This window comes from Sceloporus occidentalis, unplaced genomic scaffold (assembly GCF_023333645.1).
Source record: "Sceloporus occidentalis isolate IW3139 unplaced genomic scaffold, rSceOcc1.0.p SCAF_63, whole genome shotgun sequence".
In the NCBI taxonomy this organism is placed as follows: Eukaryota; Metazoa; Chordata; class Lepidosauria; order Squamata; family Phrynosomatidae; genus Sceloporus; species Sceloporus occidentalis.
The window spans coordinates 5,756,743-5,770,133 of NW_028317043.1; the positions used below are offsets into that span (position 1 = coordinate 5,756,743).

At 40.7% G+C, this 13,391-nt stretch overlaps 1 protein-coding gene across 1 annotated transcript; it reads left to right on the forward strand.

Moving 5' to 3' along the window:
- Positions 1-3,545: 3,545 nt before the first annotated feature.
- LOC149287230 (tRNA (cytosine(72)-C(5))-methyltransferase NSUN6-like) lies at positions 3,546-10,948 on the forward strand. The gene is made up of 11 exons (XM_089493213.1): positions 3,546-3,620; positions 4,126-4,281; positions 4,874-4,953; positions 5,671-5,780; positions 5,868-6,021; positions 7,414-7,495; positions 7,858-7,977; positions 8,937-9,078; positions 9,720-9,871; positions 10,268-10,393; positions 10,745-10,948. Exons 1-11 carry the CDS (start codon positions 3,546-3,548, stop codon positions 10,946-10,948), a joined length of 1,401 nt encoding a protein of 466 aa, XP_089349339.1.
- Positions 10,949-13,391: the final 2,443 nt, after the last annotated feature.

Genomic DNA, 13,391 nt, shown 5'->3' on the forward strand with positions numbered 1-13,391 from the left:
TCCTTCGGATCTTGGAATGGGTGCATGGCCCGCCGCAGAAACTGTGGATTGGCATTGAGGATGCTCTCTTGGGCTTCCCTGCCAGGTCCCTTCCCTGGTTGGCGATCCCTACGGCCAATCAGTGGGCCTCCCACCATCCTTTTCTCAGGGCGACGCTGCGTGTCTGGCACTCCTTGTTGCGCGGTACTGCACTGTCTGCTATCCCGTCGCCGCTCACCCCTGTCCGGGATAATCCGGATTTCCCGCCGGGTATGGGTGTTGACCTTTTCCCTGCTGTGACCACAGCGGGGGGCTCTGGTATTCGTGCCTTTTTGTCTCCTTCCGGTCTCAAGCCTTTGGGGGACTTGGTGGCTCCGGGTCCTCCGACCCTGTTGGCCCGGTTTCGTTATGTGCAGCTTCGCCACTTTTTTCGGTCTTTGAGTCGGCCCCATCATGTTCTCAGGGACCTCACCGCGTTCGAACGCCTCTGCGTTACCGCCTCGCTCCCTGCTCATGGTGTCTCCCTTCTCTACGGCCTCCTCCTGACGGTCCTGCACCCTGCCCCGCCCCCCTTTATGGGCAGATGGGAGTCTTCTCTACAAGTGGTCTTCACGGAGGCTCAGTGGGAGAAGATGTGTGTTCTTGCGCACCACTGCTCCATCAGCAATAGGGACCAGGAAACGTCCTACAAATTGCTCGCCCTGTGGTACCGGTCTCCTGCTTCTACTGCGCACTATACCTCTGCTGTTTCAGACGAGTGCTGGAGATGCAGCTTCTCGCCTTTCTGGACGACTGTGCACTCCTATCTTCAAATCCTGTCGGATAACGCTATCCCCTTTACCCCTGAGTTTTTGCTCCTAAACCATATGCCATACCCGATCTCTTGGTATAAATCCTCTGTGCTCCGCCATTTAGTGACTGCGGCGAAGGCCCTGATCCCCTTGCACTGGGGTGATTCTGCCCCCCCCACGATTCGGGAATGGTTTCAGCGTGTTGAGAGGGCGCGAACCCTTGATGAGCTTATCTGTTCTGCCTCGGATGCGGCGACTAGACATCTACGTACCTGGTTCTATTGGATGCGGCTCCTTTCCGATTCTCCGGCCACCTCCTTGTTTGACGCGCCATGTGCGTGACTGTAATGGGCTTCTGTTGGGGCTTTTTGTTGTATTCTGTTTTTGTTTATTCTACTTCTATTGCCTGCTCTGCCTCCCCCCCCATGTATATGTTTTTTTTTTGTTTTGTTTTGTTTTTCCCTCTCCCTCCTCTCTCCTTTTTCTCCCTTCCTTTCTCTCCTCTCCCCCCCCCCCCTTTTTTTTTTTTTTTATTTTTTTTTTTTATTTTCCCTTCTGGGACACACGCGCCTCTCTCCTTGGCATGCCCCGCTCATACACTGGTATATGGTATCTCTAGTTCGGCGTCTGCCTGGTTCTTTCATGTGATGTACTGGTATGCTGTGTTATCTCGGCACTTGCTTCATCTAAGCCCTAGGTTTCATATATGCTTATGTTGATGTGCTCTTATGCCCTGTTTTTCTATCTGCGGGGGCTTCCCCCATTCTATATTCATGTTCCTACCACTGATGGGGGTCATGACCGAGTGACTATGCTCATTTGGCATGTTTTTGATGTACTCTGCATGACTACTGGTTATTGCACTATTGTATGCCACCTTGTCATCCTCCTTACATGCTATATTGGAGTGTGTGTTCCCTTGTTTACCTTCCCTGATTTTTCTCTTCTGTATCCCTACAAAATTTGAACATTTCAATAAATATTGATTTACCCCGATTACACGTTCAGGCGTTCCCTCCCAGTAAGTGTCAATGCTGATACCCGCCACAAGGTCACTTGAGGATAGGAGAGACCAGGTATGGTCGCTCTAATCCTTCTGGGACCTCTAAGTGCTCCACCTGGTGGAACCCTGCTTGAACAGACAGATCAGAGGAAGAAGAAGGAGAAAAAAGTTTCTACTTTTCCCCCAAAAATAAAGAAAAAAATGAAGGGAATAATGGAATATAAATAAAATTTCAGAGACAGTGATGTCAGTGAGACATCAATGGCAACCAAACTGTATAAGAGACCCCCAAATGGATTGTGATGCATACTGCACTGGGAACAGTTTCCTTTAAAAAAAAAACAAAAAAAACGTATATTTTTAAAACGTACCCTGAAATCTCTTAGCCCGACCACTACAAGTAAAAAAATATTTTAAAAAATAGTTACCTCCAAACCCCTCAAACCAGGAGTTTCAGTGTAATCAGGGGATGCTGTTGAACATAAATTGAGTGGTTGTTCAGCTGTGGCACCTACAGTGCAGAAATTCTAGTCAAAATTGCAAAAAAAACCCACAATTTATTTCCTCTTTTAGTGTGTTATTTTTTTTTTTGCATATATAATACCACAAATAATTATTATGGATATATATATAATTGTAAAAGAAAAGTGCCCTGTGGGTACATCAAGTATCTAAAAGGTTTAACAAACATATGGTAAGAATCACAAAAATCCACGATGCTTTAGGGAATGAAAAACCCTGGTCTTGAAAGGGTTAAGTGTAAAAGAAAATCCCCTTAATCTTTAAGGGGTTAAATAATAAAAGAAAGGTATTTATATGACACGTATAGCAACGTTGCTTTCAAATGACCAAGAAGCGTATTGGTTTTTTAGGTAGGTAAGATTTTTTTTATTTTATTCTTATATTACCTAATAAGTAATAACTGGACCAGTGCTTTTTAGCATCACATCAAGGGGTTAATGTTGGAAGTTTCGCCAGTACCAATAATGGCGCCGAAAACCGCCTGTTATATCGCGTCAGTACGGTAGCTTCACATGGACATACTTTGTTTATTAACGTTCACATTATGCCATTGAAAACCGATCTTTTTTAAATCCACGCACCTTGGGGTGGAAAAAAGAACACATCGACACCGGTGTAGACGGGTTCTGGCAAGTTATTCTGACAAATGGCGGCTGAACGCCAAGAAGGGATATTTGAGCCTCTGGAGCTTCCGTAGCTACAGCGTATTGCACTATAGAATGCAATTGCACCTAGCCGGCTGTCACAGTTTGTGGATGATATGATTAGAAAGCCAAGCAACGAAGTTTGTTTTATTTTATTATAAGTTTTATTTCCCTTTTATAATTTTATAACAAGGATTATTTTGTTTATTTGCCTTATGGTAAGTCTGCCTGTTACAGAGTGACATAAACGTGTCCGTGGAACTCTGGGCCATGTGGGGACATTATTACACTATTATACCAACCAAGTACTGTATATATATATATATATATATATATTACTACCCACATTTCCCAAAATGAGTGATTTCCATATAAAAACTGATTTTATTACCCTTGGTAATTACCCTTTTGGTTTTTCATTATTAAGCCACCAAGACATGTTTTTTTTGTTGAGTCTTTGTGATAAATTCAAATTGAATATCGGATTTATGTTATGTACATACATTTAGAATACAATGAAGTGTTTTATGTTTTAAATGAAACCTCCTTTTCTGTGTGTTTTATATTTCAGTTTTAACAGCAGTCTGGCACAATTCCTTGTGCGACATGGCTTTTTTCCCTAAGATTTTGCTAAAAGGTGACGTAGAGGCCTATTTACGGGGTGTTTACACTAATACGCAGGTGAGCTAGAACTACGTGCCACATAAATACATAAATTGTTAATATCATATCACAGGCTACAACATTCGCTGCGAAATGCCTTCCTTACCACTTAGGTTTAAAGAATATCAGACTGTACGTGAAAAAAATACATACTAAATAATGCGAAGTTCTTGAAATATTAAACTTGGAAATGCACACCATTTTTATATATTATATATATATATATATATATATATATATATATATATATATTATGAATATCTCATTAAAATGATTGTTTAGATACATTGTGATGTTTTACGATAATTCTTTTTTTGGAATAATATAATATTTCTAGGCAGCTGGATATATTCTGGTCTCATAGCCCAATGAGACAAATGCACTGATTTATCATTCTGCCTTAGGATAAACAGTGGAGCGGCCCTGTTTTAATCACCCAGAGTGAATATTCTAGCTAATAAAAATGAAAGAACTAAATTAGTATTGTCTTAAACTAATTGTTCTAAACTGGTTTCTTTCATAGATTGTGGCTACATTGGGTGCGGCTGAGGCTGAGAAGAAGTTTGACCGTCTTCAGAATCACTTGGCCCACCCGCCATCTTTTACAACTGTCCGTGTGAACACTCTCGTAATCTCAGTGGAAAATGTGAAGGAACTGCTTAAGGAAGAAATAAATAAGGTTTGCATTGTTGCTGCACATCGTAAATGGACAGAAAGACCGGGAACGCATTCCATTTTCCCCTTCGATTTCTTTTTTTTATGATTTAAGTTTCATTGAATCGCTTCATGTATTTAATTGCTCTTTGTAATAAATCTCACTTGAAAAAAGATTTTTTTTTTTACATAACAGCAAAAATTATTATAGGAACCACTATTCTAACAGCACGGCGTATTTATAAATCACAACTTTTTAATGATTCTAAAGCAATCAAATAAAAATACATAATGGTATAAATAATGTACCTGAATGCATTATTCAGCCCAGGCTTATAGAAAAAAAATAAGTTGGTGATTCAGTCCCAAATAGAAACATTTAGAGAGACTTGATAAAATTTCCTTGTTGGGACTGAAATATTTAATACCTTCTTGTGTTATATACTATATCTTTTTGGTTTTTTTGCCATATTTTTGTTTCTTGGATTCATTCCGGTTAGCTGGATTAGACCAATGCCGGTTGGGCTTTTCCAGAAGTTTGCCCGCACATTGTTTCTAATATGATTTACACTTTGTAGCGTTTCGGTGCACTGACTTTTTAATTATTATTTTAACAGCAATATCCTGGTGTCAATATTCCAGTTTTGCAACACCCCAAACTTCATGATCTCTTGTTAATCCCAGTCATTGGCCCGAGGTATGTATGATAAAATTTTAACCCATAAAGCAGTCATCTTTCATTCATGTATTTTGTGCTGTAAAGTGCAAATTGTTAAACGTGGAACAATCATCAAGAATGTTGCCCTGGATACTCTGGTGACAGCACACCTTGTACAAGAATTGCTTTCTACGCAGAACCCCCAAAAACTTATGACATAAAGGTTTATTCACGAACAGTCCAGGAAATAATCTGAAAAAATTCTTCCTTTGTTAATCAGGAGCCAATTATGTTGAAATATATTGATTATTGAAAATGCATCCTATCATTCAATAGGAAAAAAAACCCATTATTTTCTGTAATTTATTTTATACCTTTTAGATATGTTCTTTCATTTTTCAGTTTCCAGTGTTTTAGCAGCTGTGGATTTTTGTTTGTTGTGTTTGACACAATATGAGGGTTTTATCTAACATTACTGTGGGAGAAGGAAGCATTTCTGGAATCTGGATTCCATATAACCACTCAAGAAATAAAAGCAGCCAAGATTGTATGGCTGAAAGCCTATTATTAGCACATTAAAATTAAGCTACTAAATGTTTTAAAGTGTACTGGATATATACAAATTGTACTTTCTTTTAATGCAATATACCTCATTGTTTAACGCTCAAATCATAGTGCCAGGTCTTGACAGTTTAGCTCACAGTGGCTTGCCCAACATTGTCTATGAATGGTAACCGTGTTTTCTTCTATATTTAGGAGGACATTAGAGCAACATTCTCTGCAAGTTATTGTCGGTGCCCAGTGTGGGAATGCTGTACTTAGAGGAGCTCATGTCTATTCTTCTGGGATCATATCTGCCTCTAAATGTAAGCCACCGTCAGACTCTTGTGTTAAGGATCTTATGTCAGTTATCATCCGCTACCCACGTTTTGTTTTTTTCCTTTTGACTTTAGGGATGAAATCTGGTGAAAAAGTGTCCGTGTACTCCGATATTGAAGGGAAATGTAAACGAGGTGCCAAAGAGTTTCTTGGGGCAAAGGTGTTTATAGGGAATGGGATCTCTGAATTAAGTCGAAAAGACATCTTCTGTTCAAACGTTCCAGTAAAGTAAGTGTCCATAAAAACGAACCTGATACAATGTTAAATGGGTAATGAGAAAGGAATCTGGAGCAAACTCACACTTCAAAAGCATGCTTTCATTTTCCTTTTTGCTGTATAAATAATGCATTGTTGGTGTTGCTGTGTACTTTTAACTTTGTATTCTAATCAAATTTAAAATAAACATGTTTACCTAGCGGATGAGAAGCAGATGCATATAACTTTTTTTGCATGTTTACACCGGTCAGCCATAACATTATGACCACCTGCCTAATATTGTGTAGGTCCCTTTTTGCCAATAAAACAGCCCTGACCTGTTGAGGCATGGACTCCACTAGACCTCTGAAGGTGTGGTGTGATATCCGGCACCAAGATGTTAGCAGGAGATCCTATAAGTCCTGTAAGTTGTGAGGTGCCGCCTCGATGGATGCATCCTGGTGCCATGTGGTAAGCGACGCACCTGGCCATCCACGAGATGTAAAAGAAAATGTGATACATTAAAACCAGCCACCTTCTTCCATTGTTCCGTGGTCCAGTTCTTATGCTCACGTGTTCATTGTAGGCGCTTTCGGCAGTGGACAGGGGTCAGCATTGGCTCTCTGACTGGTCTGCAGCTACGCAGCCCCATACGCAACAAACTGCAATGCACTGTGTGTTCTGACACCTTTCTGCCAGAACCAGCATTAACCTTTTTCAGCAATTTCAGCTACAGTAGCTCGTCTGTTGGATTTGCCCACAAGGGTCAGCCTTCACCCCCCATGTGCATCAATTAGCCGTGGCCGCCCATGACTCTGTCGCCGGTTCACCGCTTTTCCTTCCTTGGACCACTTTTGATAGGTATTGACCACTGCAGAACAGGAACACCCTACAAGAGCTGCATTTGGGGGCTTTGTCAAAGTCGCGCAGATCCTTACCCTTGCCTATTTTTTCTGCTTCCAACACTTTGAGGACGAAATGTTCACTTGCTGCCGGATATCCCACCCACTGACAGGTGCCATGATAACAAGATTATCAGTGTCATTCACTTCACTTGTCAGTGGCCATAATGTTATGGCTGATCAGTGTAAGTGCTTCAACTATATGTGCTATAGGTGACCTTGTGCAGACCTGGATCTTAATAGTAGTAGATTTAATGTCTGCTGGAAACATGGTACAAGAATGATTAAGTGGGACATTGTTCTGAAAACGCCAGTCTGGGTTTTGCTCTGATCCTTGATTAAAAACTATTTTTTCCCCTGTGTTTAGTTATCCACTTAGCAGCAGCTGGTGAGTGGCAGCAACAGAGAATGCTGCCAGCATTGCTCCAATGCTTCAAGAAACATTATCCATGGTTAGGATTCATCACCTGTGATCATGGGAGATACTAATTTGTTGATCGTGCTCCTTTTTTCTGTTTTTTAGGGGTAAAGGGATCAGAATGACAGAACCTGTATACTGGAGCCCATCTTTTGACGGCGTTCTCCCTGGGTCTGTATTTTTACAGGTATGTTTCAAGGCTGTGAAGTTTGTGTTGGGACATCTTCTTGACTGTATTTGGATCAGTCGGTTAAGCTTTCTGGGCAGCTGGCCAGTGCTTGCCTGCGGAGGATACGAAACGGACATGGCATGGCTACCTGGGTCCTTTTTGAGGTATAGTCTATTTGCGTTCAACGAACACGAGCTGTATTCCATGCATAATATATATCTTAAAGCAAAGTATTTATAGAAAATGTTACTGTATTTTAGTTGTAATCACCAGTGTTCTCAGTCTCTTGGAAGAAAGTGTCAAATGGTCTTACAGTCTCTTACTGGTAACGTTTGGTGGTGCCTTCACCCGTTTTAAGGTTTTTTTTTTCCTTTTGATAGAATTTACCGTCTGCTGTTGTGAGCCACGTCCTGAGTCCGCAGCCAGGAGAGAGGGTTTTGGATATGTGCGCTGCCCCCGGCGGAAAGACAACACACATGGCCACGCTCATGAATGACCAGGTAAAGACAAAAAGCTCTACTTCAGGGGGAGACTACTAGCAGTGTCTTGATTATTTTCTACTGTTAATCGACATTTTTGTTATCCTGACAAATAAAGTAGGTTTTACACTGAAAACGTAACCAACCTGCAAAGCTTCTGTCTACAAAACAAACAAGGAAAGTAAGGCTTACAGCATCATTTTTGACCTTTTCAGTGAAATCCATTAAATTTAAGTACAGTTTGGTCTACCTACCGTTTCAGAATGTCACGTAATGTTTGTCAGAACTTCGGCATTGAGTATGGTCTGTGTCCCCTCCTCTCTAGAGAGCGCAGACCTGAATAAACATTGTAGCTCTATCAAAAATATTTTTACAGCTGATGCTGGTTACTTCCATGTATGTTTGGGGAACATTTCCCTTTCTACGTATTTCTGCTGTGGGAAAGCGTACAACACACGATTATTATTATTTTTTGAGATGGGAGTGGAGAGAAGCAGGTCACGGAATAAGCTGTCCGAGTAATGCTCTATATGCTTTTAGTTATTTTTCTGCACAGAAATAGAAAGTAACGTGACATTAAAATAGCCCATCATCTCCCAACAGTGAACGCAAATGTAATAATTACGAATGAATGTTGTTTATAAGCATTTTTCCCCCGGTGGAATTCAGAGTGCCCCATAATCAAATGGCGGCTGACCTCTGGATTGCTCTCATTGAAAGATTTGAGGCTACTCTGTGATGCTTTTTGTGTGTTCTACATACATGTTCACATACAACCATCGGGATATCTACAGTAATAATGACCACGGTCTTTTGTAAACCCAACAAGTCTCCCCATGGTTAGTTTCCGCCTCCTCACTTTGTCCTTTTCCCGTTCCCCTTTGCCCTCTTCCGTTGTCCTCCGCAGCATCTGAAATAACTAGTTTTTTTGCATGGATTTTATGCCAAAATGCATCAAACAATATGTTTTTTGTTTTTAGGGAGAAGTCATCGCAATGGATAAGATAAGCAGCAAAATTGAAAAAATTAAATGCAACGCTTCTGTTTTGAAGCTTAACTGCATAAAGGCGTTTCAGTTTGACAGCACCAAAGCTGTAGCGACGGAAGAAAATGTGATTAAAGGTAGGATTTTTACCACTACTGATAAAATTAGTACATTACGTTTAAAGCTAAATGGGCTCCCCAGTTATAGTTTTTAAAATAATTTTCAGATATATTGCTGAAAATTCTGTAGCTTGTATGAAAAATAAACTCCAGCACTAGTGGCCTTTAGGGATAACATTGCCGTATTACATTAAGCTAGTATTTGTTAGCTTTCTTGTTCACAAAAAAAATCATTGTATACCCTACCTCTGCCAGGTGATTATGTGATGAAGCATTCCACTTATCTCCACATTTCTGATCGGCCAGATGTGCATTTATCAGCTTTTTATGTCATAGTAACTTTTTTTTTCAGTGCCGAAACTATAAGCATTTTCCTATCATTTGGCATTACACACAATCTAAGGCAGTTTTTATGCTTTGATTAAAGTGAGGGGTTCCAAGGTAAATTTTATTAAAGGTCCACCTACAGATCCTTTTGGTGGGATGTGAGGCCAACCACTTAAATAAAGATAACATTTATTTAGATGTTCACTCTGTGACGTAAAGTTAATCATATAGGAGGCGTTGGGATAATTATTCTAATTTTTGTTGCTTACGATATATGATAAGTCAAGGATATGGAACTGTTTGTTAAGCTATAACATTATGTGTAAATATAGGAGGTGGACCCCCGTTCTTGCCAGGGACATTTGATCGGGTTCTTTTGGATGCCCCCTGTAGCGGAATGGGACAGAGGCCCAACATGACTTGTCCTTTCTCCTTAAAAGAAATTACATCTTACCAACCTCTCCAGCGCAAACTGTTCTCTGTGGTAAGTGCATGGATGGTGACTTCAGCAAAAGAATTAGTGGAAATCATTATTCTGTTGAGCGCGTTATCTTCTTTTGTGTTATATAGAAGAGTTTGAGTCATTATATAACAAGCAAGTCTGTTCAGTAAATGGCAGCACTGCCATCGTAATATATTATTAACGTTAACTTTAATAAGATGTGCAGCTATATCTGGGGAAGGAGTTTTTCCCAAATTCAGCCATTTGGGGGAAGTTTCAGTGCCGATTGCTTTGGGACTCGCTAGGGGCAGGGGCACCCTGATTGGCTGACCAAAAAAAAAATCAGTATATGATGTGATAATTCTAAAGTTTTTAGCAACATGGGGAATAAACAGCAACTAATCTGTGTTCACGTCAGACTTGTTTTTCTTTATTCAGGCCGTGGAGTTGTTAAAGCCGGGTGGCACGCTTGTTTATAGCACCTGCACTATAACGTTGTCTGAAAATGAAGAACAAGTAGCGTGGGCCCTGCAGACGTTTCCCAGCCTCTGGCTTCAATCACAGGTAAAACACACAGCACCACCGTTCTGCTTTCTCCTTTAGGAGTCTCTACATCATTCCTGTAACTTAACCCCTTGTTGTTAACAACTTTTCTTTGCATTGCGGCTTTGTGACATCATGCTTCACCATACCGCGTATATGAAAAGCAAGTTTTTTGCCGCAAAATGGCCATTGTGCTTGTAAACCTGTGTGCAGCCTGCCATGCCTTGTTGTCAGGATTGTCTCAGCCAAATCGGGGCAGTTGGCAGCTGCGTCTTTAGTATTTGAAGGGTTAAGCAAGGATCTGCAATTTACTCTTAATGCTCATTATTGTTAATGATTGGTGTTGCTTACAAGCTGGTTTTTTTTCTCCAGGAACCTCATATCGGAGGGCAAGGTATGATGGGTGCCGGGTTATCCCCTGAGCAGCTAACGATGCTACAAAGATTTGACCCATCTGATACCGAATTACGTGACGTTGATCTGATTACGTTGACTTCCATGGATGAAGCCGCCGCTGTTTTAGCAAATAAGGACACAATAGGTTTTTTTATTGCGAAATTTTTAAAAAAGAAATAATGTTAAAAAAAAATGTTTTAAAAGATTCTTGCAGTGAAAACGTGCAACACGAGCGAAGTAATAACATTCTTCAGGTGGTAAATTCATTACTGCTGCCGCGTTACCATGGCGACAAATGAAAGTCCCAGTTGCCATGGACGCAGACAGTCTGCAAGTTTACTTCCCCGTCAGCTGCCGCAAAAACAGGTTTAAAAACAGCATTAAAGGAGCAGCAATGTCATCCATACGTTTCCAGTAAAGAGCACGCCTGACAAACTTAACCTTTTAGGTTCTGTGCGCTCCATGCGCTGTATTGACACTAACGGCTGTCTAAAATGTAACTGTTTAGGTACCTTAACAGATACAGGCATGTGCAGAACATGGGGCCGTCTAGCTCAGGGTCAGAGTAGGGGGGAAAGAAATAAACCGTCTAGATTGAATGTACAGACAGAAAATTGTTTTAAAGACTGTTTTTTAAGACAGAAAGCCAGAGTTTGCATCGGGTTATACCTTCATATTCTGGACGTGCAAGGTATTCCCGACTTTCTGCCTTTTTAACTGCATCTTCTGTTAATAATAAAGCTGAACTATTTGTCTAAGGCTTTCCTAAATTACTGAACTTTCCCTTGAAAATAAACTTTTATTTACATCTAGTACAAAAAGGCCCTGTTCAAGCAAGCTTACATATATAGATAGATAGATAGATAGATATTAGTGTGTGTGTTAAAATCTCATTGTGTCCATTTTATGTTTTTTGCCTCAACCTGAAGCCAGTAATCAGCAAAGAACTACATTGTAGATGCTACAGAACATTTATCTGTTTTTATTTAAATTGCTGCATTACTTAATTTGTATTTATCGTTTTGTACAGTGGCATCATAAATTTGGGTTCTTGTCCTTGGTGTGCTGGAAAATCCAAACAAGATCACAAGGGCTAAAAAATATTGATGTTCAGATATAATAAATTCTGAATTGTCTATATAGTAAGACTATAATACTTTGACTTAGTAGTGTAGTACACAATGTACTTTACTTTGCAGAACAAATTGTACCCCCTATAACCATTCCAATGACAAGTATTTATATAGATAGCCTCATCAACATCATGTAAAAGAAATATACCCATGATTGTGAAGTTGTTCAGGCTTGGTGAGTCATCTAACTCGCATGGGATTCAAGGAAATATCCTTATTTAAGAAGACTGCACACAAATGGAAGTTTCATGCATCAGTACAGCGCAAAAGTGTCAAAATGAGCACACAAAACAATGCTCATGGGTAATTTACGGCAGGTAAGTTCTCTTTTCTAGGAAGAAAGTTAGGTGCAGTTGTAACTTTCTGGTACAATTGTTTCTACACAGCCATCTAATGGGGTGCAATATCCATATACGATACACCCATAAAGCTGAGCCTTTAACACCTGCCATCATTCTTCAAAGTGGAAGGGGTGCCAACGGGCAAAGTAACAAGAATAAAAGATCTGAATCCTCCCCAAAGATGGGAAGAGAATGACCGGGGCAAGAATTGGGAGTGTTAGAAACAGTGTATACACCTTGCTCAAGGGCTGTTACATAGGTACAGGTGATGCTAAACTTACAGATTATGACCCGAAGTATGACATGCCTCCTAATTATTGAATTAAGGTGTTACTGGGTGTTTGCTGCACTCATTGCAAATGGGTGCATACAATCAAGCACAAAGGAATGCTATCTCCATAGACAAATACCGGCTGTAGAATGGGTTGTACGGAAGAGCTCGGTGACTTTGAACTTGGCGCTGTCTGCCCTGCTATATTCTACCACGGTCCACAATAGGAGCTATTATTGTTAAGTCTAGGAATAACGACAGCTGAGCCACAAACTGGTAGACCATTCTAATCCACGGAACGGGGCCACCTAATGCTGAAGTGTGTAGAGTGTAATAATCGCCTGTCCTCTGTAGCGTCCCTCGCTGCAGAGTTCCAACCTCTGGAAGCAAACTCCGCACAATGACTGTGCAGCGGGAGCTTCATGAAATGGGTTTCCAAGGGATCACTGGACTCTGGAGCAGTGAAAACATTTTTCACACTTCACTATATGGACGTGTGATGGATAAATGCCTGGAGAACACTACCTACCGGAATGTACGGTGCCGGCTGTAGTTTGGTGAAGAAGGGATAATGGTCTGGGACTGTTTTTCGGGGTTTCCAGTGAATAGTAATCTAAATGCTGCAGCATGCAAAAATATTTTAGACGATTGGATGCTTCCAACTCTGTGGGAACAGTTTGGGGAAGACCTTTTTTTGTTCCGGCATGACTGTGACCCTGTGCACAAAGCAAGGTCCATAAATTATTGGATGAGTTTGGTGTCAAATAACTTGACCGGCCGCACAGAGCCCTGACCTCAACATCATTCAACTGGGTAAACTAGAAGATCGATCGTGAGCCAGGCCTGACTTTACAAACCCTAAGATTCTCTGAGCTCTT

What these genes read in the sequence shown, in the direction of transcription:
- LOC149287230 (XM_089493213.1), top strand. Translation starts at nt 3,546, where the DNA reads ATGGCTTTTTTCCCTAAGATTTTGCTAAAAGGTGACGTAGAGGCCTAT. An exon ending in CTGGGTCTGTATTTTTACAG is followed by an intron (nt 7,496 to 7,857) that starts GTATGTTTCAAG and finishes TCCTTTTGATAG; the next exon opens with AATTTACCGTCTGCTGTTGT. An exon ending in GGAAGAAAATGTGATTAAAG is followed by an intron (nt 9,079 to 9,719) that starts GTAGGATTTTTA and finishes GTGTAAATATAG; the next exon opens with GAGGTGGACCCCCGTTCTTG.